The sequence below is a fragment of the Grammomys surdaster genome, unplaced genomic scaffold (assembly GCF_004785775.1).
Source record: "Grammomys surdaster isolate TR1022 unplaced genomic scaffold, NIH_TR_1.0 125428, whole genome shotgun sequence".
In the NCBI taxonomy this organism is placed as follows: domain Eukaryota; kingdom Metazoa; phylum Chordata; class Mammalia; order Rodentia; family Muridae; genus Grammomys; species Grammomys surdaster.
The window spans coordinates 1,053,268-1,080,328 of record NW_021620295.1 but is presented as its reverse complement, the minus strand read 5'-3'; the positions used below and the strand labels follow the sequence as shown (position 1 = coordinate 1,080,328).

The 27,061-nt window shown below is 44.9% G+C and overlaps 1 protein-coding gene across 1 annotated transcript in view; it reads right to left on the bottom strand.

The window, feature by feature from the left end:
* Positions 1–14,042, bottom strand: part of Fam3d (family with sequence similarity 3 member D) — a 29,457-nt gene extending 15,415 nt beyond the window's left edge. Inside the window, exons 1-2 of the mRNA XM_028786025.1 lie at positions 13,773–14,042; positions 1,650–1,700 (exon numbers count right to left, since the gene is read on the bottom strand). Of these exons, the coding sequence (XP_028641858.1) occupies positions 1,650–1,662 (13 nt within the window). The 5' untranslated portion in view covers positions 1,663–1,700; positions 13,773–14,042. The remainder of the gene's footprint in view (positions 1–1,649; positions 1,701–13,772) is intronic.
* Between the last annotated feature and the right edge of the window lie 13,019 nt (positions 14,043–27,061).

Sequence of the window (27,061 nt, the reverse complement as noted above, 5' to 3'; positions counted from 1 at the left end):
GAGGGGTAGATGGATTAAAGGATAGATGGATGAGTGGGTAGATGGATGGATGGATGGGTAGATGGATGGAGGGGTAGATGGATTAAAGGATAGATGGATGAGTGGGTAGATGGATGGATGGATGGATGGATGGGTAGATGGATGGCCTACATTTTTGATATAATAGTCATAGTAGTAGGACCTAGGGGTGTCCTCCCTATTTTTAATCAGCTCAAAGCCACCACAAATGACCACACAGTAGACTTCTTCAGCATTTTCAGAATAGGACACAGCTCTCCAGCCTTCCCTGCCTTACAGACAGAAGTGACTCTGGCTCCTACACTGGGAGGAGGCATCCCATACATAGGAGGGGTACCAAGAGCTTCGCCTTGCAAGCACCAGAAAGTGTAACCACATGATCTCATTTGGCTTAGGGGATACTCTGTCTTCTGGTGCAAAGTAGAATTCCCCTCGGGCACCGGTCCACACTTGGCAGCACCCATTCTGTGGCAAGTACTACACTGACAACTTTAAAATAGATGATCTCAATTCATCTACTGAATCTTTGTGCTTCCCATGACTGCTTGGAAGGAGTAAGGTTGGAATCCAGGAGAGTAAGCTGACTCTCAGTCAGGTACCATGCCTTCTCATAGTTGCTTGGGAGGATGAATGGGGTGTGTGTATTGCACACACTCTGCATTTCAATGCTTACACAAAGGGGTCCTCTCCGAGGGTGTGCCCTGAAAACCTCTGTGTCACTGTGCTCCCTGTTATGTGAGGACCTTGCAAAGCTATCCTTGAGGTTGGTATGTGGCCTCTGACTTCTGCCCAGAGCCGAGTGTTTCCAAGGTGGAACTCTAGGCAGATGAGGCCACTGGAGACAGCAGTTGTTCAGCATCTCCAGCCTGTAGATGTGTCTAAACTATGACCTATAGGACATAGGCAGCCTAGGATAGCTACAAATGTGACCCAACACACACACACACAAAAAAATCACAAAAATCATAAACCTAAAAAACATTCAAAGTAGTGTATTTTTTTCTTTTTTGTTTTTTTGGTTTTTGTTTTGTTTTTATAATGGATGGAGAGATTGGCTTAGTGGGTAAAGAACTGGCTTCACAGGCATGAAGACCTAAGGTCAGGTTCCCAGCACACATGTCAGAGTCAATCCAGGGATCTCTATCTGTAACTCTAGCACTACCAGAAGAAGTGGGTAGAGACAAGCATGTCCCTGGGGTTTCCTATCTGGGGAATTCCAAGTTCAGTGAGAGACCTTGTCTCAAAAAGTAGAGATTGAGAAGGAAAGAGCTGACATTACCTCTGACATCTATGAACACTTGTGCACACACATGCACACACACACAGCTTTGTTTGTTTACTTATTTCTTTCTTTATTTATAGTAACTTATTAGTGGTTCTAAAGTGTGGACTTTGTAGATGCCAAGGTTATGTCACAGAATCCAAAGGTTGGACACACAATAGGGATGGGGTCTTGTCCTCCATTCTCCCAGGGTCTCCTGCATCACACCCTCCTGGAGTTCTTGCTGGGGCCTTTGACAAGAGAAACTGAACCACTTCTGAGGCTGGGATGGGGAGACACTGGTGATGGCAAAATGAGCCCAAAGCGAAGTTTAGAGGCCCCACCCCAAGAACCTGCAGACCCCTCGTACCTGCCACTCTCATCCTGTCGAAGGGAAGAAGGGCTTGGGGTCAGTGTTAACCTGTGGAGAGAAGAAAAACCAATTACAAACTGAACTTTGGGGTCTTAAGATCAGAGCGGGTGCTAGAACTGAGACTGACATCCTTTGGCTCGGGTTCCTCTCACCTGCCCCGTGAGCAGGGGGTCAATTTTTATCCCTTCTACCTCATCTGGAGGGCTTCTGTATTTCATCTAGTGAATGCACAGATTAGCAAGTAGAGGAAGGTACATTTTCAAAGAGTTGATTTACCTTCATTCCCTTTGTTAGCATGTCAGCGTTCCTTTTAGTCTCCGCCCAACAGTTACTTAGCAACAGCCAGGTAGGCTTGGCTTGCTATAAAAAGGACTGTTTGGTCTCCCTTTGCTCTCTGACCATTTTCTCTCTCTGATCCTTTCTTGATCTCTCTCTCCTTCCCCTCCCCACTCTCTCCCTGCATTCCTGGCCTTGGCTGCTGCCTCCTCCTCTCCTCCTCCTCCTCCTCCTCCTCCTCTTCTTCCTCCTCCTCCTCCTCTCTCCTCTTCTCTCTCTCTCTCTTCTTTTTTTCCTGTTCCCCCCCACACACACACTCTAGTCCCTTTTCAACCTGCCTTCCCATGCCCCAGATAAACTCTATTCTATACTAGCCCCGTCCTATGGCTGGTACCTGGGGGGTGGGTGTGCCTCAGCATGGGCCCACTGAGGCACACATCCCAATGCACCATATTGTGCTCTACAAAACATATTGTTTTTACAAAACATATCACCTTTCTCCCCCCACTCCTTTCCTGTCTCCCTCCCTTTCTGCATCTCTTCCCTACTCCTGACTGTCCACCTGCCCAGGGCTGTCAGCCACTCAAAGCATCAGTAAAAGGAAGTGACTTTTGTTGATGTGTGGAGACAGGAGTAGGCAGGACTGGCATCCTGCAGGCAAGCTCCTGCCAGGTGCCTTATGGACATCTCTTTTCAGGGATCAGTAAGGACAACTCACCATGGTTAAGCCCAAGGTCATTCAGCAGGTATTGGTAAGAGGACAGATTTGGACACACAGGGTTTGACTTCTTGTACTTTTTGTTTCAGAGGAGAGCTTAAACCAGTGTTTTCTCCCTTCTTGTGCCAGGGTCTGGGTCATCCTTTTTAAACCCTCTGTGCTGCCCTGAGAAGCTGAGCAGTTGCCAGTAATGTGGTAACTTTGAGAGTCTCCCTGGTGATTAGGAGAGGGGAGGGCTGGTAGAGCCTGGGACAAGTGATCTTTTTAGTCTGTAGTGATTTCACTCCCCTCCTCCCTCCCCCTCCCCCCCCCAGAATTTTTTTCTCCCAAGAATCTATCTTAACAGACATCCTCTCAACAGTCTCCAGTATCCAACTGCCAAGGACTTGGGTAAGACAGGAGACAGAGCTACATACCCACAAGCCTAACTGCTTCAAGTCAAGCACTGTTGGCCTTCCTCTGTCTATGTGGGAGTACTGAGGCAGTATCTGCCCTTCAGATTTAAATAAGGGTAACAGCCACTGAACCCTCCAGTAGGAAGATCTGCTGCCATTACCTTCCCCAGAGTCCCCAGAGTCAGGAATCTAAGCTTTTGCCTTGTTGTGTCCCTCTTCCCTTCCACTTAGACCTCCCTTCAAGAAAGCTTTTTCAGACCCTTTAACTTCCCTGAGAGTCAAATGACATTTTTTTTTCAGATACAAAACTATATTATAATGACATGGGATCCTTAGAACATGACTTGTGGCTCAGGGGCTCCCAGATGAGAACTGAAGGACATTCTGGGACCCATCCACCACTATGTACACGTTGGGGCAGACAGGGTAGGTCAGGGCTAGGATACTGCAGACGTGGACAGGAACAGAGTATACAAAGAAACAGACATGGCCCAGGGCTGAGGAAGGAAAAATTAAGAATGAAACAGAAGAGTTCGAGGCCAGCCTGGTCTACAGAGTGAGTTCCAGGACAGCCAGGGCTACACAGAGAAACCCTGTCTCGAAAAACAAAAAAAAAAACAAGAAAGAATGAAACAGAAGCTGAGATGAGGGTAACCGGTAGAGGGTTTGAGGGAAGTAGAGAGGAAGAATGAGGAGTCTTGGTGGATACTCAGACACCTAAGAATTAGGCAGCATTATTTAGGGGACGAGAGAGGGCCAGGGCACACAGAGACTCTGGCTGGGTGGCCAAGCTTGGCAAGATCTGATTTCAGAGTTGGGGTGGGGAGCGGCCCACAGTACTCCCTTGGCCATGGGTTCTCCAGCCTGAAATCCCTCTTGCTTGAGTTCTTGACTTCCCATCTGACACTCAAGGAGCTTCCGAGCCTCCAGAATCCCCAATGTGCTCACCTTGGCTGCCGAGTGGGTGCTGTAGGGCCAGAGATTAGGGCTGGTGTGCTGCTGGGGGGTGGGGGATTGTGGGGAGGAAAAAGGTACCAGGAGCAGGTGACATGGGGGGAGGGAGAGTTCTCTCTGCAGCTTCCTTGTCACAACCGGTCATTCGGGTTGCAACATTTCAGGGATGATGTTTTCTCGTTCTAGATGCAGCCAGGCCTGGTGGCCTAAGGCAGGCACTGCTATAACTGCAGGCCAGTGCTCACTCAATTGTAGCATTTTCTACAATACCCAATAGGTAGGGGTGTGTGGGGGGAGGAATAAGGGAGGGTTGTGAGGAGGCCCCCAGCTGCTGTGAGCTGTGCTCTCCCTTCCTGATCAGAGAGCCACTCAAGCCCTCCCTGTCCTGGGCATGTCCATCTGTCCTGTCCCTCCCACACTCTCTGATGATTTCTGTCTCCAGGTCAGTTTAGAAGCTCCAATACTCTCTTCTCCCTAGCAGGCTTTGTGCCTGCAGGTCCAGGAGTACATGAACATTGAGGGATGCTCAACAAATATTTAGGGATGGGATGAGTTGAATGCAGCATGGTCCTGGAAGGGTAGGATGATTAAGCCACCAGGTCGAGAAGGAGATGGAACTTCAGAGAGGCCAAGTCATTTCCAAGGCCACACAGCAAACTGTGGATTTTATTCCTGAAGGATTTGCCGAGCATCAGTGTGAAGTCAGGCTCAGTACCAGGCACAGGGGAATGACTGTGACGAGTCACACTCTGGAGCACTCCTGGAACTTTGCCCTAAGTAGTCTTTTGTCTGCATACTAAGAGTCTATCACTGGAGCAATCTTACTCAGTTTGTAGGACTCCTGGTTAAAAACAAACAAAACAAAACAAAACAAAACAAAAAACAAAAGAACAACACTTTCTCTGGGAAGCCTTCTCTGGCCCTGGAAGTCAAGGTTAAATATGTCCCTGAGGTCCTGGACAGAGGCACATTCATCATGTTACCCTAACCCCGACACATGGGGCTGACAAATCAGCATTTTTGGTGTCCTTTGTAATTGCTTTTGAAGTTAGCATGGGACTCAAACAAGACCAATCAGATAGATGCTTTACTGATACGGAGGCCAGGAGAGAGTCACTAGCTAAGATCTCTCCCTAGACATGCTTCTTTTAAGTCTGGGCCAGTTCCATGCATCCTTTCCCAGTGGGGACATGACCTGCCAGAGGAGTTAAGCAGCTGTGTGTGAAGGGCTGGCTATCGCTGAATTAACCAGTGACGAACATGCTATACTGAGAAAGATTCCACTTCTGGGGGTCGGGCAGACCGGGGCTTGCTGCTTGTAAGGTTGTGTAGGAGGTCTTAGTTCTCCCTTTGAAAAAGAGGCGATAGTCTCTGTTGTGGAAGGGGACAGGCAGCAGGTCACCCTGTCTAGGAGGGCTGTGGGCTGAGACCACCCCATCATCTTGATTACAGGGCTCAGCCCTCCGGGGCTCCCAGTTTATACTCTCCTTGGCATCATTCCCATAGGGATGTTAGTCTTTGTGTGGAATCACAGGATCACCACAGCACCTCTGCCTGCTGCCCGTGATGTTTCCTTGCCTTTTCTCCACAGTGTTAGGCATTAAATGTAGGACATTGAGCATGCCAGACATGCTTTGATACAGAACTCTACCCCCTACACACTCCAATCTCCATTGCGGCATTTCATAAAGGCCCTGCAGGATACAGAATGTCTGTTTCTTCCTGTTTCCTAGAGCTCTCTGTGACTTTCAGCTCAACCATGACCTGCCCAGAGGCAAGGTAGCCTGTGAAAGGAGCCTTTCTCCCTAGGCTGAGGACAGACTGTCAAAGAGGGAGGGTCAGAGCATGTCACCAGCATCTCTAGTGAAGTGAAAACTTCATCTGCTAAGTTCCGACTCTTGGACCTTCCCTGCCATCACAAGGACCCCTCCATCAAAGTACTTGAACTGCTTTGTCACTGGTCCTGAGCTTTTGGCCACCTTCCCTGCTGCCTACAGCCACTCTAGACAGCATTTATACTCATGTCTGGGTATGGGCAGCAGGCATGTGTGGTGTATGGTGTACACCAGAGGATGTATGGGGAACGAAGAAAAGTAAACTGGCCTTTTCCCTGCACGGAAGCAGTTCCTTCCTTTTTATTTTGTATCATGCTTCCAGAGGACACACCCAGACTTTAGAATCTACCTGGCTTCTGAAAATTTAAGCCCTGTTTATTTCCACTTCATTCTTGGCCATTTCACAGACTAAGTGTCGTCACTGAAGGCTGCAGATCACTGTCTGTCCTTCCAGGAGTTTCTACTTGTTGCCCATCAGTGCTGGGGGTGGGGTGGGGTGCTCATTGCTAAGGATGAATACTTTGGTGTGGGAGACAAGTACAACCGGGGAGAACACACCTGGAGCAAGCATCCAAAACCCAGAAAGTCTCATCTTGAGACCAAAGTTTCATCTTGAGATCAGGAGTAAAGATTATTCTTTTCCTATTCTTTGTCTGGAAGCCCTGGGGCATGTAGCCCTATGGTCAATCCATCCTTACCCTGCAGTCTTCTTGGGGGAAGTCAGGTAGCCTCTTGACCAGTTTGCAGGTTTAAGCACCTGGAATCCCTCTTTATGCAAACAAAGTGCTCCCATACCACAGCCCAAGCCAACAACTGTCTTTGGAAACCCTGCCCACTGCCCAAAGCTTATAAAGCTCTTGTTACCCCCACCCAATAAAGAGAGCTGTTGTTTTATGGAATATCATCTAAGAGAGCTGTTTCATTGAATACTGTCTAGAAGAGGGGCACACGCGTGTGTGTGTGTATGTGCATGTGCGCGCACACACACACACACACACACACACACACACACACACGTACACGCACACTGCATTCACTTGGCCAGGCTGGGATCCAGCAAATCCACTCCTTCCGTTCGTTCTGGTGGAAATGATGCCTGAATACCCCAAGGGCAGAAGTACAGCCTCGGCCCACACTTTGGGAGATGAAAGTACCAGGAGGGCAGTGACGGATGTTGAGGGACACAGCTCAGAGGGAAAAAGACAAGACCAAGGTAGAGAGAGACATGATGTAGAGATAAAACTGTGGAACACATGCTGACAGTCCTGCTAAGGCTCAGCCTGGAACCAGAGGCTATGGAAGGTTACCACTCATCCCTGGATAAGCCCTGCCCCTAAAGTCCTGATATCTACAGGAGATTATTGATGATGCCGGCAATACAGAGGGAGATACACAGTGAATAAATCCATAAAAAGTAAGGCTGCTAGTGAGAAAAATTTTGCTTGGTGACATTTAATAAGGAAATATCTTATTTTCATAATACCTTGTCTTCAGTATTATTTAAAAAAAATAACTATGTAGGTACTGATTGGTTTCTATCAAATTGACACAAACCTAGACATGTCTGAGAAGAGGGAACCATGATTCAAAAAATGTGTTCATAAGATTGGCCTATAGGAAAGCCTATGGGGGCCTTTTCTTAATTAGTGATTGATATGAAAAGTCCCAGTCCACTGTGGGTCATGGTACCCTTGGGCAGGTGGTCCTGGGGTATATAACACAGCAGGCTGGGAAAGCCATGAGACAGCAAGTCAGCAAGCAGCACAACTCTATGGCCTGTGCTTTAGCTTCAGCCTTCAGGTTCCTGTCCTGCTTGGGCTCTTGCCCCGGCTTCCCTCAGTGATGGGTTATGATCTGAGTTATGAGATGAAATACATCCTGTCCTCCCCAAGTTGCTTTTGACTGTGATGCTTTATCACAGTAATAGAATCCACAACTAAGGGATTATATATCTCTGTGTGCATGCACTTGTGTGTGAGAATGCCTGGGGAGGCCAGAAGAGAGTGTCAGATTCTCTTAAAGGAGGTTGTAAGCTGCCTGATATATACTGAGCCATCTCGCCAGCACCTATTGATCGAAGAGATTTTACTCTCCTAGCATCTGGGCATTTCCCAGAAAAAGATGTCAAGTACTCTGTCCGAGGTATTGAATTATTTTGATAGATTTAATCCTATAGCAGATCAGCAACAATTCTGGGGAAACTGAGTCACAGAGTATTCAGGTGATATAGCTAAGAGTCAGAGCAAGAAAAGATTTCAGATGAGGCCATGTGTCTCAGGAAGCCACTTTTTCTCTTCAAACTTAAGGCAGGGTTCCAGATTGGCCTCAAACCCTATACACATCCTAGGCTGCTCTTACAGTCCTCCTGCCTCAACCTCTGGAGGGCTGGGATCACAGGCACGAGCCACCATGCCCTTCTAGGAGCCCAAGCTTAATCAGCTCTTGTAGACTGGGCCAGGTGGATAGATTTGTCCCCAGAAATAGCAATCTTTGCTACATGAGCAGGATGGAAACTGCAGATGACATGTGGGTGGACGTGGACATGGATGTGAATGTGGATGTGGGTGGATGTGGATGTGGGTGGATGTGGGTGTGGGTGTGGATGTGGGTGGATGTGGCTGTGGGTGTGGATGTGGATGTGGGTGGATGTGAGTGTGGGTGTGGATGTGGGTGGAGTGGATGTGGGTGGATGTGGATGTGGGTGGATGTGTATGTGGGTGGATGTGTATGTGTGTCAGTAAAGTCTTAGGAAAGGTGTTGGGCTGCCTGCCATGGCTCCTAGCTAGCCAGTTTTCTCTATGTGTAGTTCTGTTGGCTAAAGGTGCACATGAGCCTGGGAGCTCCCTGGGCTGGGGTTTGTCTCAGCTTAGGTGATGGAGAATGGAAATGTGTTTGGGATGAAGGGAAGCTTCTAAGGTTCTGTCTGCACTTTCCTTCTCCTGACTGGCAGGCTAGTCTCCCCAGGAAACAGATCCATGAGGACCTGGTCACTTTGGTGTCTAGCTGCTTGTTGTGTATCCTTACACGGCTTTCAGGAGGTCATTCCTCTCAGTATATCAGAATGAGATCATGACCTGATGCTCTCTGCTCAGTATCTCTTCCCCCTACCTCTGCTGCCTGGGAAGGCCATCAATAAATGGCTGCTTTAGTTCCATTCACTCCCACAAAGCTTCAAGTGGCCTGGGAGCTGGAAATCTGTAATGCAGGCAGGGTGGTTAGTGTATGGGACATGGTGGAACCTGCTTTGGGCTTCATCATGGTATCTTTGTCATAGCTATCTCTCAACCTCTATTTTCCTGTCTGTACATGTCATCGTTATGTCTACGCTAATGGGAATTAGGTGCAAGGATGCACCCAGACACCTGAGTCAGTACAAAGGATGTGCTCTGTAAGGGACAAGTGTAGGTAATGAAGTGCCCCTCCCTCCTCATCTCTGGGAATGGCATATGTACTCCCAACTCTCCCAGGGCCCTGTAATCCCAGAGCAAGACACCCTCTGAAGAATGGATGGGCAATGGAGTGTCCAGATTTCTACCAAGCAGCTGGAGAAAAGTGGAAAACATCTGTTCACACAGTCCTTCCCTTTCCCTCAATTGGGCTGAGTGAGCAGAGGCAACTTCAAGGACTGGATATCTTCAGGTAAGCAGTTTGAGTCACCAGAATTCTCTTTGTTGAAAGTCTAGCTGGGGTCACCAGAGAACTATCTGAGCCAGGGTGGGACTTCCTGGACTGTCAGGGTTCATTCGTTAGTCACAGCAGGACTGCCGATAACTTGAGTCATTTTAGGTCAAGCATGAAGGAATGTACTCACTCATAGGTAATTTGGTTTCTGTCAGAGGCAGATCATTCAAAATGGGTGCCTTTTGGGAATGGGCTTGGATATGTTTTATCTAGAGAGGTCTAAGAGCCAGCTATCTGACCAAAGAAGAAATAATCACAATAGTGATTCTAATAAGCACAATTGTCATGCCAATTTTGAGGCCCATGTTTCTATTTAACTTCCCAACAGTCTTGTCAGGTTTCTTTTTTATGAACTACATTTTTACCAGTGAGAAAATTGTGACCTTCAAGGGTTAAGCAACTTGCCCAGTGACAGGTAGAATGCCTAGGGAGCATTGCTATCTGTCACTGCTGTAACCAGTTAAACCAGGGAAGCACTGTAGAAGTGAGGATGTGTTGGGCATCTGTTGCCATGGACACCTGCCTAACACTCAGAAGCTATTCTCTATTTTACCAGTGAGCATTCTGATGATCATTTGGGAGAAGATCTGTGTTTTCTATTCATTTGGATAGGATTGACCCTAATCTATGACTCCATTATGGTCAAATGGTCCAGACCTTGATGAAGACAGTACGTGACATCCATTGGTCAGAGAGATGAGATCATCCTGGGCAGATAAGAGCTCCCTGAAGAATGTTCCAGCAAAGAAAAGCTGCCTTTCTACTGGTCTCGAGTCCAGATGAATTAGAGGTTTTTTTGTTTTGTTTTGTTTTATTTCAAGACAGGGTTTCTGTGGGACAATGGACCTTGTCAGGAAACTTGGTAAGGTAGAGGTCTGAACCCTTGGAAATTTGGGGTACACATTTGAGACAGTAGGTGGCTCCTTGCTCCCTGCCAGATTCCTGGCCTGGAACAGGTGCCACACTTCCCACATAAGAAAATGTGACCTGTGGTTATGTAGGCCCAGAACAGAGTTCCCCATGCTAATGAAGTACCTAGAGGCCCTGAGGGTTTAGCCAATAAGCTCCACTTCCCAGACATTCCTCCCTGCAAAAGGTATTTAATCTCTGGTCACCCTAAGAAGTTGGTATGCACTCATTTTCCATGATGAACAATCAATAAACAATTTGGAACCAAGAACTATCTGTTTCATCTACCATGGGCATAGGAACATGGAGAAGGTCTTCACATACAAAGCCGTGCTTTGCATACAAGGTGGCTGCCGTCTCTATTGAAGTCACCTTGCTTATACTACCTTCACTGGAGAAATAGCTGTGGAAGATCTAAGTCCTTGGCATGGTGCCCCACAGGCAGGCAGGCTGTCTGTATTAACTGTAGCTCCTGACACCACACTTCACTCTGCCATAGGTGCCTTGACTTGTTTTTGCTTGGGACCCTATCCTCTATGGAATGTAGCCTCCTTTGTGAAGCCTTCCATTTTTGTGATGTCTTTGAAAGTCTTCCTCCTTTGTGATGTTTATGACTACCATCCCTAGCCTTTCCACCTTTGGCAGAATGCTTTTTCTCTTTAGACTTCACTAGTTCTCCTATAAACCAGAACTGAGACCCACTATGAAAAGTTGTATTTAAGTGCTCAAGGCCACGCTGGGCAGGGAGTCAACCCACCATGTACATCACCTGTCATTCTGTGGTTGTTGCTTGTATTGATCACACAGAATCTGGACCTATCTGTTGTGGTTTGCCTATGAGATGTCTTCCAAAACCTCATGTGTTGAAGGCTTGGGTCCCATGCAGCAGTGTTCAAGGTGGGTCCTCTGGGAGTGATTGGATCATGCGAGTTCTAGCCTCAGGCCTAGACTAAGCTGTTGAGTTCATAGCTTAATGAGCTATTAGAAAGTAGTAGACACTTTAAGAGGTGGAGGCTAGTTGAAAGGCATAGTTCTTGGAGGTACGACCTTGAAGGGTTCATCGTGTCTCCACCTCCTACGCCATGCTTTCCTTTCATTCTCTAGTCCCCATGAAGCCAGCAGCTTTGCTTCACTGCATGCTCCATACCGTGATGCCCTGTCACACCATGGGTCCCAATGCAACAGAGAACAATGGGATGAAAACACAAATAAACCTTTCTTTTAAGTTGACTTTTTTGGGCATTTTGTCACAATGACAGAAAACTGATCCACATGATACATCTCTTATAGGGGTGTGGCCTATTCTACTCCCAGTCTTCTGCGTGACTCTTCTGATGGACTGTGAACTTCCTGAGATAGCATTTTGTCACTGCTAAAAGCCTGGTGGCTTGCACAGTACCTAGGGTACAACAGGCGGTGACAAGAGTACCAACCTGGGATTCACCTGCTCCATGCCAGCCCCGCGGCAGGTGCTTGACATTATTGACTTGGCTAATTTACACATGTCAAGCCTCCAGGAATTTGTTAATGTCCCCATTATTTTGGAAAAGAAATAAACCAAAATACTAATTCCAACAAACAGATGGATTTTGTTTATCTACTGTAAAACAGATGACCCATTCTTTGGAGGGGGGGTGCTTAGACAAGTACAGAAGATGAAGCACCTGGTCCAAGGAGACACAGCTGAACAAAAGGCAGCGCTGTGATCAAATGCCGAGGGCATTTGAGCTCTCTCAGAGACTTTGGATCTCTTGTCTGGTTTCTGGGGAGGAAACTTCAGAGTTCCCACCTGCCTTCGAGAGCTTCCAAAAGCAAAGGATTAGTATCAGCCATTGGAGGTTTTGGCATCTTCTCCAAGGGACAGTCCTCCTACTGGCTGTCCACACCTCCAGACAGACTGCTTTCATCCCAGGAGGAGTAGCTGCTTCAGCCTAAGGAAGTGTTGCCAAGAATATCCTCCACCATGGAAAAAGTGCCAGAGTCAGTGAGCAGGTTAGGTTACTCAGCTCTTCAGATCCCCAAAGTCCTACTGGAATACAGTAAGCATCTGGGGTCGCTTGCTGACAAGGCCTAAGCTCAGATAAGGTCTCTAGGTGTAGCTCTGCAGACACAGATGGATCAACTGGCAAAGTCAAACCCTCCCTTACAGCTGTGCTGAACCTGGGTGTGACACATCCCATCCCACCTCTGGTCTTCAGGGTCCCTATTGTCCCCCACCCCGACCCCCTCATCTCACCTCCTTGTCTTCCCACTTAACTCCACACTGCCTTAGCCAATTTAACCACCTGAGAGAAGTCTGTTGCCCCTAACTCTCAGGCCATCTGCACAGCATGTAACAAAACTGATTTGATAATGATGGTCCCCCACAGGTTGTTGTTTGCTTTCTGCCAAAACAATGGTGTGTTTACCTGTTTCACAGAAAGTGCTCAATATTCTGTGAGTGACCCATCTTTAGGGACACTCCAGAAGCAGCTGTATCACAAGGCATTAGGCATAGAGCCAGGGTACAAACTCTGCAGCCATTCTGCCTGGGAGAATGAAGTCTCCTTGGCCTCTGGCTCCCCTCCTTGGGAGGGGAGTAACAATGAGAACCAATCCCCCACAGAGACTGTTTGGGAGCTGGCTGGTGCTATTATCTCTGTTTCAGTGATTCCTCTCACAGATGCCTAACAGGTGAGAGCTGACACTGAGCCAGGATAGTCAGCTCCTCAGTCCCATTTCCCAGATGAGGAAAACAGATCTTAGTGAGAGAAACTAGCCTGATAGTACATTATCAGGAAATCTCTCAAGACCATGTACCTTTGTCATAACATTTCAGCTCAACCTTTTCAATGATAAATGCAATTTGTGGCCAGAGAACATCCTGTCCTTCTCTATTTATTATTCAAATATTTGCGGAACTTGGATGTTCATCTAGAATGTGTGTGTGTTTAAAAGTATGTATACCCAGGTGAATTAATACATGTGGAGGTTCCCTAGGTGAGTTAATACATGTGGAGATTCCCTGTGATCAAGGGATAGTATCTACAGTGAGCAGTTTCAAATTCCAGGTTTTTGAACCCCAGATCTTATTTTTGTATCTACAGCAGACATAACTAATCAATCACAGCATGACCTGCACTGAGTAATAAACAAGCCTTCCCCTCAGTCAGTTGGACTCGACCCCCTCAGACGAAGTTTCCTCTGTCTCCTCACTTCAGCCTCAGAAGTCTCTTCAGTTACATAGTTTCCCTTTCCCTCTCTTGCTTTCTTAGGCATGCTGCTTTATCTTTTCCCATCCTCCCTTCCTCTATCATTATTTTTAAAATGTGGACCGAGAACTAAAGCCCCCTCTGGTCTGGCAGAGACATACCTGAGGCTCAGGGCTCGGTCTTCACTATCTTCGCGTTGAGGGGGTGATGAATCAGCTGTGATGCTTTGAGTCTTGACCCTGCCAACTGCTTCCCGGCCTGGCTGCTGAAGAGCAACCTTCTGGTTCTTGGGGGGGTGGGTGGGTTGTGGACCTCTCTAGCAGTTGCTCTCGGATGCAGCTGCCTAGATCGAGTGACAAGCCAGGTCTTGGGCTCCTTGGGAGGGTAGCTGCTCCTAGCCCTACCCATGCTGAGTCCTGCTTGGAAGAGGTTTGCCATAAACCCTCCCTGCCTCATTAAACACCCTGACCAGGAAGGAGGAAGTTTAATCTAGAGCTCTCTGCAGAGGAAATGAGACTAAAGTCTGGTAGGGGCATGGGCAGGGCTGTGCTTGTTTTTTTCCAAATACAGCAGCTCCAGCCTTCCCAGATGACACTTGGTTGCGAGGGTGAACAACTTTGGAGAAGACCTCCTCCCCCAAATCAAATAATAAAGCCGTCAAGTGGTGCTAAACCATCCAGGGTCTGAGTGAGATTGAGGTCGGTACAGAGAGTCAGTGAGGGCCCTGAGCACACTTAGGGAAAGGGGGAGATCTTGGGTTAAAAATGAGGGTCAACCGGGAGAGGAGGTGGCATGGGAGAAAGATTCTGGGTTTGGGTTGGAGCACAGTGAATTATAGGTTAAAGCTGGGGGTGGATGGAGGAAGCAGGAAAAAGCACAGTGAAAGGAATATATGCCACCCAGGTTCACTGGGAGGAAGTTAACATCCAGGTTCACTGGGAGAGAGTTAACATTCCTAGGCTTTGTCACCAATGTAGACTTACATTCTTTATATGTCTATTTAGGATGTGTTATTGTGCAGAAAGACGTTTGGTCCTTGTACACGTGGGCCAAGGTGGGCCCATCTGTTAACCCCAGTTTCTCCCCAAAAGGATGTGAGACTCTTTGGGATGAGTATCTTGGGACATAAGGTCCAGCAGCCGGTCAGGAAATAAAGACAAGTACCAGGAGTTAGTGGCAGGGAAGAGCAGGAAGCAGTCCCTTGGGTTGGGGGGTGGGAGGCAGTGCATCTGAGGCCAGCAGAGTAGGGCAAGCTATGTGTTCATGTTCTGAATGTTGTTGCTCCAGACACCTCAGGGGCTCAGGGAGGGGGTGAGAGTGGGAAACCGTCCCAAAAGCAAATAAACAAGCAAACCATTTAAAATGGTGGCAAGTTATAAACTTGTTTAGCATGCAGGAAGCTCTGGCTTCAATGATCCTGGGAATCTCTTCTAGCAAGAGGTGACATATGCAACAGCTTCTCTAAGGACAGAGCCTTGGAGGTGCTGTGACAAGTGACCTACAAGCTTGGTGGCTTCAAACATGTATCTAGTACTCACCTAGGATCAAGGTGCCAGCAGGCAGGGGCATACACAGGAGGCTCCAGGGACATTTTTTCCTTCTCCACAGCCAGCACTGTTGCCTCTCATTGAGCATTCTTTCTTCTTTCTATCCCCTCAGTCACCCTCTGATTCGTCTTCCATCTTGAGGACTACCCCAGGGATTGCACTGAACCCACATAGGTAGTCTGAATAATCCTGGCTCTCTTTAGACTAGCAGATGAATAAGTAAATTTAACCTTTGACTTTCTTGGAAACACTACATATTTACAGGTGGCAGAATTAAGATGTGGGCATCTACATAAGTACAGTCATAATTTATTTTGTATATAGCATTTTCAGCATCCTGAAAATATTACTATTATATGGGCAGAAAATGGGGGCAATCTCTTTCCTGCCCATCATAAAAAGTCATGTCAGGCACCCTTCTAACAAAAGACAGATTATCAAGAGAAAACATTTATTAGCATGCACATGCCTACCAGAGCTAGCCACAGTTTGAAAATTTGCAGGGTCAGAATGTAATGTTCTGTCTCATAGGGAAGAGGGAAGTTGGGGTGGGGTGGATGGTACAGGTGAAGAGGAGCCCCCCTGCAGACACAGAGAGTCTGCCAGGCACTCTCCCGAGGCATGCTGTCCTGTGAGGACATGAAAAGCCAGGCTGGATTTAGTGATAACTTTTGGCCTCCTCTCCCAGAGTTCATCATTCCCTTATGGGATAGAGTCCCAAGGACTTTAAGGTAGTTGTATTTCCTTTAGGAGAAGCTTTTACAGAAGGGGAATACCAGCGAGGTGCCACACTGTACGTCAGGAAGAAGGAAGAAGGTCAAAGGGATCCAGTTTCCAAGGCTGTTCTTCAGCTCAGCATGGCAGACTGCCACATTTTGAGGTACAGTTTTCTGACTCCAACACTGGTTTCACTTGACTGTCCTGTGGTACTGGAAAGTGAATCCCACAGTCATGGGATACTGACAATGTCCACCACAATGGTGTCTGGGCCTCAGACAGTGCCTGGTGAAGACAGCAAGTAACAAATGAAGCATGAGTTCTGCTCACACAGCTGACATTGGCAAGGACTAGTCTGGTCACCAACTGTGACCCTGTGGAGTTGCATGGTTTTATGGCCTATCCTAAGCATTTTTGTAGGGACAGTGTCTTCTATGAGTAAGATAATCCCTTTGTTACAAGGTTGCTGTGAGCATAGAGTCAGAGAACACATTTGAGCCTTCCAGGCATGTCCAATTTGCATGCTGCATGCTGCATGCTGCATGCTGCATGCAATGGCCATGAACACAGATGGCCATGGACACAGCCCAACATAAAACCCCAAGTTTACTTAAATACTTCTGACCTGTTTTTTAAAAAATAGTGTTATTGATTGGTTCTCAAGCATGAACTTTGAAGACGCCGAGATTGTATTGCATGGCCGAGAGGTCGGGCAAGTCTGCAACCTGAACTGAAGTGCACAGTCAGTCCCACTTGGGATCATGGCATAATATCATCTATGCATTTGGTTTTCCAGGGACAGAGGAAGCTGCTTATTTTCATCCCCCCCCCTTTCAGAGGAGGACAACACTGAGAAAGCAGGGTCAGTTTGTGTCAAGTCTGGAGATGAAGTTTTCCGGAACTAGAAGTATTGAAAATGTAACAATTGGTATTCAACTGTTTACTCCGTATTTCCTGCCATGCCTGTTTATTGCCAAAATGATGTCCGTGTTGAGAAGAAGGTGGGAAAAGTCACCATCCCTTAGTGTAACCGAAGAGCTCAGGACACTGGCTTTGTCAACAGCAATCTGTGTGTCGGGGAAGGTATTCCAGGGCAAAAATACATGACTTTTGTTTAGTTATAAAATTAACATAGTCCCATCACAAAAAGTTTGAAACACCCCCTTCACTAGTGTGAAGAAAAAATAACCCAGCAATGTCCCCCAGGACTGGGTCTGCTTTGGCTTTCTTCCTGCCCCAGTTGTGGTGTATGTTTTGTATTGTTTTTTTTTTTCTCTTTTGCCTGAGGTACTTCCCCTCTAGTCATAGAAATTTGCAGAGATGATTTCTTAGTGCACACACTTGCACACTGTAGAGAGTGCCATGCTTGCTTTAAGTTCTCCAAAGCTAGGCATTTAGAGCTCTCCTGTGTGTGAGTGTGAGTATGTGAGTGTGTAAGTGTGAGTATGTGAGTGTATGTGTGTGAATATGAGAGTGTGTGAGCATGAGTATGTGAGTGTGTCACTGTGTGAGTGTGTGAGTGTATCAATGTGTGAGTTGTGTGTGTATGTGAGTGTGTGTGAGTGTGTGACTGTATGTGAGTGCGTGAGTATATGTGAGTGTGTATGTGTGTGAGTGTGAGTATGTAAGTGTATGCGAATGTGTGAATATGTGTGTGTGAGCATGAGTATGTGAGTGTGTCACTGTGTGAGTGTGTGAGTATATCAATGTGTGAGTGTGTGTGTGAGTATGTGAGTGTGTGAGTGTGTGTGAGAGTGTCAATATATCAGTGTGTGAGTGTATACGTGTGTCAATGTGTGAGTATATGAGTGTGAGAGTGTGTGAGTATGTATGAGTGAGTGTGTGAGTGTGTATGGTATGGATGATAGATGCATGTGGAAATAGGACTAACAGTATAGTAGAGTTGAGTGTAGTGGTACATGCTTATAATCCCAGCCTTGGAGGTGTAGTCAGGATGATGAATTCAAAGTCATCCTTGGTTACACAGTGAGTTCAAGGCCAGCCTACAGTCCCAAGAAAATAACAACAAAAAATTTAGAAAGGACATTATTAAATGAGATATACATATATTTGTAATTCATCTTTAAAAAACCTCCACATAAAACTGTTATTACCTATAACTTGCAAATGGAGGAACTGAGGCACAGAGTAGTTAAAAACAATTTGCCCATGTTGAGATAGCTCACAAGTGGGAACAATGAACACTTACACATATGCCCTTCTCTGAGATCACAGACACCAGCAATCAGGGCCCCTTTAGTGCACTGCTTTCTTGGAGCGTCAGAACACACAAGGCATTTTCTGAATTGAGAGCTCTTTTGTTGTTGTTGTTTAAAATTATGTACAGTCCTGTGTTCCTGAAAGGCAGCAAAACTAATCTGAAGCTTAAGTTTATTTCCCCAGAGCTGGTGTGTTTTGGAATTAGAATGCTTCATTCAATGGGAAAAACACAGAGGACCAAACAAATCCTCCCCTGCTAGCCAGAGAGCAAATACAGAGCAGTCGCTCTGAGCATATCTGCTTATGGACTGCAGAGTGTGCACATGTGTTTGAGCATTAGTGTGTACGCAAGGGAGGAACACATGTGTGGGTGTCTAAAGATCATATCTGACCTTCTGGGTGCACAGGCAAGGGGAATTGGCTCACCGATAAAAATAGATGTCTGTTAGACCAGTTACTTTAATTCTAATCTTCGAGAGAAGAGACTGCACCAGGATCTATGCCAGGGTTTCTTTGTGATCACTTCAACACTAAATTGGTATCATTTTTCACAGTACTCGTGGGCCTTGGTAACAAAGGGAAGCCAGGTGTGGCGGAAGATATAAAGCATTGCCTCTCCCCATGGTACCATCAATAAGCCACCAACGATTTACATTTCTTTACCCTCATTAATTGGACCTAGCGTGGCCACAGGTGTCTTATGCCATGATCTTTGTAATTAAATCAGTGACTCGGCATGAAAGTCATTGTCAGAGATAGACTACCAATCTAGTTAGCAATTTCTCTTGAAAGGATCAGTGACATATTCCCCCTTCTCTCCTCCCACAGATCTGCAGCTCCTTTGACAATGGTGAAGGTAGGGCCAGAGCCTTTCAACATGAGGCTGTGAGTGTCCTGCTCTCTCTAGAGGAGAGAGAAGATGGCTTACATCCCAGATCTGACACGGATCTCACTGAGCTAAGGCTGTAGTCTTCTCTGAAGGCTTCAGGGAAGATGTTGCTTTCTGACTTTGAGATGTTGTCTAGACACTATCTAGGCTTGTATCAGTGTCCTTCTTCCATCTTCAAACTGAACATGGTTGCTTTTCTGACTATCCTTCCTTCCTCACATCTCTCTCCTTCCTATCCGTACTAACCAAGCATGCTCATCCTGTCTTCAAATTAACCGGGGAACAATCCTGACTCCTTTGTTATGGTTTGAGTATGTGGTGCTTCCTGCATGATTGGCTATTGGTCCTTGCCATTATGGAAGTTGTTGGATACTTTTGAAGCTAACTAAGGCCTATTGGAGGAAGTAGCTCATTGGGCGATGACCTTTGAAAGTGATGTCCTGTTCTTGGTCTTGTATTTTCTCTAGTTCCTGGCCATGTGATGTGAACTGCTTTTCTCTAGCATGCCCTCCTCATGGTGGAAACATGGGCAAAGCAATTCTTTCCTCCTTAAGGTTAATTTTCTCAGGAACTTTGACATAGTCATGATAAAACTAACATAGTTGTAATTCTCCTTTGCCCATATATATGAAGTGGAAAAACCATTTCAGATGTATCAAGGATTATGCAAATAATATTGTTTATAGTGAAATATTCAGAGGAGCACATGGGAAATACCTGTCTAAGAGCCTGTCTTTCCCTTAATGTTATCAAGTAATTTTCACTTTGAACTGCATTTGTCTAGAACATCTCTACTTTCCACCATGTAACCTGGGTATTAATCACAGCCCCCCATCTCCTGGGGTAGATTAAGAAAGTGTAGTGGGAGGGGCTTAGTGATGTGGAAAGAGGATCTGGTATTCCATTCTGACATAGAAACTAATTTCAGAATATATGGATTGGGATCACATTAATGCAAATGACACATGCAGAGATAAAAGACTGTGAGAAAGTGACAAGTTCTAAAGTAATATCACTAAAAATGTAAGTGATCATGACCCAGGGACACAGATTTGGGCATTCCCAAGTACCATGTTCTAATATAACAGTTTTATGAAGTTTTCATGGGAACAGAAAAAAATCATGAATCAAGACACTTCAAATAAAATTGGTGGAAACATGAGGAAGGCAGGTGACTTCAAAATGGAGAAGTCTCTGTTACTGGTCTCAGATGCTATCTGATGATACTTTTAGCCTTTGAGTTGGTGGAAACTCGTGGTCTATTTGTGTACTCCGAAATTTCCCTGATAGTCATAGGATGTTAGAACAGACATGGACAATGGATGACTGTTTAGAGGACTAAGATATCCTAAGAGAATTTGTCTCTGGGCCTGAAACAGGTGAGTTAACAGATGTTCTAATCACAGAAGCCATTTAGCTTTCTAGAATAATAATCAGAGACATGGCTTAATTCTTTGGGGGGGGGAGGATTTCAGCTCACAGTGTCTTTCCTGTTGACCACATACTTTGTACATAGGAGGTCAAATACTGTTTTTATGACACATGATGTTAGGAAGACCAAAATGTAGTCTACTGCGGGGGAGGCAACTCTATTTTAAACCTATACTTTAAAGCCAAAAATTCAAATGAACTTTTCCCCACTAAGAACAAGAGGGAAGATATTAACTGGACCCAACCAGTTGGTTTACTATGTTTCTGTTGATATGCAAAATGTTAAGATACAACAAATTAAAAATGCTAAAAAGCTTAGGGCATAGTCAGATCCTCAGATATTTAAATGTATAGGTAAAATATATCCTATGATGTCTGTAATTTCATACACACATGTCTTAAATTAGGCCAAGGATAGTGATTGTAGTAAGTAGCCAGTTTTAAAAAATGTTAAGTTGGGTGATTCTGTGTTTTGTTTTTTACTTTTAGGAATTGTAGGTACAGATTGAGTTTTGTTTTACATGAAGACAGTTATCACGGGTACATATAACACAACCAGGGTTTACATCTCAGTAAAGCAAAGAAATGTCACATCTTTGAGATGTAAGAAAGGTCTAGTGATAAGGAAGAAGGTCAAAGATGAAGCGTGGTGTGTGGAGTTAGATTGCTACTGTGCCCTATTAAACAGTTAACAGAGACTTTCCTCACAGATGGAAGTGTTAATACAGCATAGGATCTCCTTTTCCCTCTAAGTTTTATTCTAGAACAGGTCATGCAATATTCTCCTCTGACATGGAATTTCCTTTTGGAGATAAAGAAGGAAGAGGAAATGTGAGATGAGAGTAGAGGGATTGAGAAAAGTTAATATAGGTGTGTGTGTGTGTAGTTTATCTTTCTTCTGACATGATCTCTAAATTTTTCTTATTAATTTTCAATTCACTTTTAACATCTCCTTTTAACGTAGATGTAGTTTCTTGAGCTCTTGTTAATTTTTTAAATGACCAGTTTTCTCATTTTTTCTTTAGATGTTCAAAATTTTTAATTAAAGTAGGCCGCATATTTGTATTTTTTCATTTTTCATTTTTTCTCTCTTATAGTACATCCTGACTGCAGTTTCCCCTCCCTCCTCTCCTCCAAGTTCTTCCCCCCTCCTTCCCTCATCTATTCCTCCTCCAATTCCCTTCAGAAAAGGGCAGGCTTCCTAGGGATAACAACCAAACATGGCATATCAAGTTGCAATACAACTAGGCCCCTCCCCTCATATCAAGGCTGGATGAGGTGACCCAGTGGAAGGAAAAGAGTTCCAGAAGCAGGCAAAAGCGTCAGAGACAGCCCCCACTCCCATTGTTAGGAGTCCCACAAGAAGGCCAAGCTACACAACCATATCATCTATGCAAGGGCCTAGGTCAAGTCCCATGCAGGCTTTGTGATTGTTGCTTCAGTCTCTGTGAGCCCCTCTGAGTCCAGGTTAGTTGATTTTGTAGGTTTTCTTGTGCTGTCATTGTCCCCTTCGATTCCTACTACAGTCCTTCCTTTCTCTCTTCCTCAGGATTTTCTGACCTCCACCTAATGTTTGGCTGTGGATCTCTGCATCAGTTTCTTCTCATCGATTATGCTAGGCTCCTGTCTATAACTATAACATAATATCATTAGGGATCATTTTATTTTATTGATTTCTTTTCCAGTGATGTTTGGTTCTGTCCTAGGTGCCTGGGCTATCCATCCTCTGTTCCTGGCTCTCCAAGGCAGTGTCAGGGGTTGGCTCCCTCTCATGGCATGTGTCTCAATCTGGACTGGTAATTGGTTGGCCATTCCCTTAATTTCTGAGGTTTCTCAGAAAATTGGGAATTGATCTACCTCAAGACCTAGCTATACCACTCCTGGGTATGTATCAGAAGGATGCTTTATCCTACCTCAAGGATACATGCTTACCTATGTTTAAAACAGCTTTATTCATAATAGCCAGAAATTGGAAAAAATCTAGATGTCCCTCAACTGAAGAATGGTTAAAGAAAATGTGGTGCATCTACACAATGGAGTATTCATTACTCAACTGTTAAAAATAACAACATCAAATTTTCAGGCAGACTGATGGAACTGGAAAAAAAATCATCCTACGTAAGGTGACCCAGACCCAAAGACAAACATCATATGAATTCACTTATAAGTGATTAGTAGCTGTAAAGTAAAGGATAATCATGTTAAGACCCACAGACTCAGAGAGGCTGAATAACCAGGAGGGCTCAGGTGGGACACGTGAATCTCCCTGGGAAGGGGAAATAGAATAGATATCACTGGTGGACTTGGAACAGGATGGGTGGGGATGGGAACAGGAAGGATCAGGTTGGGGGAGGATTGAGGGAGAAAACACTGGGAGAGACGACTGGAATTGGGGGCATTTTAGGGGCAAGGCAGAAACTTAGTGCAATGGAAACTCCATGAAATCTACTAGAGTGACCCTAACCAAGGTGCCTAGTAAGGGGGGGATACAGAGAGTCTGAACTGGTCATCTCTGTAACCAGGCAAGACTTTCAGTGGAGGGTTTGGGACACCAACACAGTCTTAAAACCTTTGACTTACAATTTATACCACTGTAGGATATTCTGAAATAAAGGTTACCTATTCATTTTTAATTCTATTCTTTAATTCTGTTGCCTAAGTCTTTCAGGTTGGTGTTCAAAGAAAGAATCTATTTAGGATCAAATGTTCTCCATTGAGAAAATTTTAAAGCCAAATTATCTTTAGTTAGACCTGTCCATTTTCTAAATACTTATAAGCTTATTTAATACCATTATCAAATAAAGCTGGTTGGAGTATCAGATGGCAGATTTTTTTTTCTTAAACATGTCCTCCTTTCTTGAAATAAATACTGAATGAGTAGTAGGGAATAAAAGCCAAATGACTGCAATCTAACCAACTGAGTAGTTTAAAAACAAACAAACAAACAAATGTTCAAACTCTTTGAAACTGTGTGTTGAAAGCAAACAGAACGGATACCTTCCAGGCTGGAGAGATGACTCAACAGTCAAGGTTTGATTCCCAGCACCCACATCAGGTGTCTCACAATCATCTGTAACTCCAGTTCCAGGGCATCCAGTGCCTTCTTCTGGCCTCTTCAGGCACCAGGTACACAAGTAGTGCTCAGACATACATGCAGGCAAAACACCCATACACATAAAATGAAATGAAATGAAATGAAATGAAATGAAATAAAATAAAACATTACTTTAAGCTAAATGCTCTGAAACCTGTTAGCAATGGTGCACAGAAACTACCAAACCAGACCACTCCCTGAGGAGAAAGCACCACATTCGAATGTGCTAACAGTTTTAAAGAAGCTTTCATAGGAACAGAAAGAAGAATACCGTGGTTACAGCAAAGCTGGAAAGCCTCTTGTATAAGCCTTGGATGTTATTGGAAGACATTATTAGCCTGGTTAGGTTTTTTTTTTTTTTGTACTTTCCAAAATGAATTTTTACCTGTTGGTCACAAGGCTATCAGGTCAAACACAGATCTGGGGAATAAGTGGTTATCTAGAGGGCTTGGATGCCCAAGATAACTTATTTCTGGACCTGTGACCTCCCAGCTCTGAGAACTTCAGTTCATAAATGATTGTCCCTTTGAAGTGGAGTTGTGATTTTGTTTTCCTTTTCTATCTAACCAGATGTTCTTGTTCCCTCTCTCCCTCCCTCCTTCCCTCCCTCCCTCCTTCCCTTTCTCCCTTCCTTCTTCCCTCCTTCCCTCCCCCCTCTCGTCTCTCTCCCCTCTCCTTTCTCTTCTCGTTCTATTCCACATGCTCTCATGCCTGCCTTCTCTCTCATGCTGGGCCTGGACCCCAAGGGTGTGTGGATAGTATACAAGTGTCCTACTGCTGAGCTACAGTTGTATCTCTGGCAGAAATGCTAATTTTCTCTTTTATATTTCTCTCCCTCTGCCACACTTAACAGATATCATTTTATAATCAGATTGCTGTCAGTACTATGTTCCTTCTTTACTGTCCTTTCTCTCTCTTCCAGGCATCCCACTGGCTATGTCCTCCTGTGTGTGAATGTAGGTTTAACACACAGAGATGGTCTTTGAGTGTGGGCTGAAGTAAGATCTTCCACGTCACCAGTGCCTTTCCAGGGTTGGGAGCCCCTGGGCAGGGTAGACATCTTGAAGCCCTGAAGAGGAAGCAGCTCATCTTTATGACTGACTTACAGCTTTTTAAAACTGGAGTTTATAACTATTGTTCTTTCATTGCACCAGGGCGTGTTTGCCTTTCCTAGCTTCTAGGGCTAGGTCGGCTGGAATCTAAACCTCAGGCAACGGAGTCTAACTTACAGTAGGCAGAAGAACAGGGAGGATGAACTGGAATTCCTCAGAAACTGGGCCTTGAGCAGGGGACTCCATCAGGGATGTGCCAGGCAGGCCTTATCACAGGGCACCTTGGAGAAGTTACACATGGCACAATTCGGGGTTTACTTCTCAGGTTCTCTCTAGTCACCCTAGTAGTTGGGTTTGACCAATCCCTACAGCATTCAGCTCTCTGACTATCAATAAAACATATTTAATGGACACCTTCTCAGGGTTAGCAACCAGGCTGGGCCTACAAAACACAGTGGAAAGGAAAAATATACCAATCAATTTCTGGATATGGCTAGGGTAGGCACTACCAGATAGTTCTGCTATTTGTTTCTTTGCTCCCTCACTCTGCCTCTCCCTCCCTTCCTCCCTCCTATCCTCTCCCTCCCTTCATCTTCAGTCTCTTATCCTTAGACTGATAGTATTTTATTTCCCCTGTATCAGTAGTTTCTATTTCTGATGTTTCAGTTACCTATAGTCAACCTTGAACTTGAAATATTACATGGAAACATAGTCAGAAAGAAAGAACAAGATCGGTGGAACAGAGACACCACATTTAAATAGCATTTTATTGTGATGTACTATAACTGCTCCTTGTTCTTAGTATCTGTGCCTGGAGAGGAGCTCTTCTCCTTCATGTATTTACAGGATAAAAAGCATTCAATAGAGTGTGCTACTCTCTATGATTTTAGATATCTCTGATGATCCTGGAATGTCACTCTGCTGGATAAGAGGGGACTTTTATAACAGGTACTCAAAATTTTCTGAAAACAATATTTCCCTGACAGTTGAAGGAAATAGTTTATTCCCTAAGAAATATGAAAATAAAGAAGAGTTTTGTTTCTGGTTCTTCCATGTGTTGTGTTGGCATCATTATTACTATGGTTACAGTGAGCATTTGGAGGAGGACTTACTCACCATGTGTCCCTCCATGCTCACATTTCATCTTTCCCAAGATGTTCAGGAAAACCTCAACCCCATCTGTCATCTAGGGGCACAGGGTCTGAAAATTCCTCTCCCTGGGCCTCAGTCTTTTATGCACAATGAAGGATGACAGGAAAGAGTCCTCATCAATGTCATGATGGGTAGCTTGAATCCTCAGCGGAGATGATGGAGGTGAAGTATACAGCTCAGCACTCTCTACTGTAAACCCCACACAGCCAATTGACTCACAGCTGACCCTCTGCTGCTTCTCATTTTTACCAACGTGTACAAGTCAACTTATTGTCCTGCTATGGCAAAGTTAAACTTCGAATATATATTTGCTTAGTTTCTGACTCAGCAAAGAAATCTATCAAGTCACTAATGACTGAATCTAACACTGTCAGGTTGCTATTTTTATGTTAATGAGTCAGGGAACAGTAAAACAAGAGAGATATATACCAAAATTTCATCCTTGAGGACACTAGTGACATTTGCTGAATCAGGTTACCAGTTTTTGAATATTCTTGCCATTATTGTTTGGAGACAGGATCTCACTGTGCACCCCACAATGGGCTCAAATGTGTCACTATCCTATTCCTGTGTCCCAAGTGCTGTGATCATAGGTGTGTATTACTACACCAGCTCCCTCAAATTTTGATTCTAACATAATGGTTGGAATAATTATGGCAGATTTTTCAGATTTAATCTGTATTATCAATATTTTTCTGTTGTTTTCTTTGTAAAGGTTTTGACAACCAGGCAGCAATGGACAAAGTTCAGAGTTGCAGTGTCTCAGTTATCACAGTAGACATACACTGTGCATATGGTTTGAAGCTGCTGTCATCAACTTTCTAAACATTCAGTTGGGAAGAGATGGGAGGTACCATTCCTTAGACAGAACTTATTCATAGCATGTTGGAAAGAGAGAGATGAGAGGTACCATTCTATACATACAACATACTCATGGCAAGCTCAGGGGTCATGGAAGAGCCAATTGCAGACAGATAATTAATATCTGAAGGGTATTGAATATGCATTACTTTTGTTTTTAATATATTTTTACTTATACACTTAAATAATTCAACTAATAATGGTATTCTTTCTAACTGGAGATTCCTGAAATTTTAGTGGTTACCTCTTGGGACCCAGATATAGTATAAGCACACTCTCAGACTCTCTCTTCCATCTTATTGGCAAAAAACTAAGCAGGCTTTTATCCTTCTCTAGTCATGGTCTGTTCACAGTACCTACCCTGGCAGCCTTTGTAGGCATATCTAATGAAGAATAGTACATTGCTGTGTGCTGTCTGCCGCCTCATTTGTAACCTCTTAAAGGGCTTTGTCACAGTTATCTGTGAGTTTTTAGTCTTCAACATAGG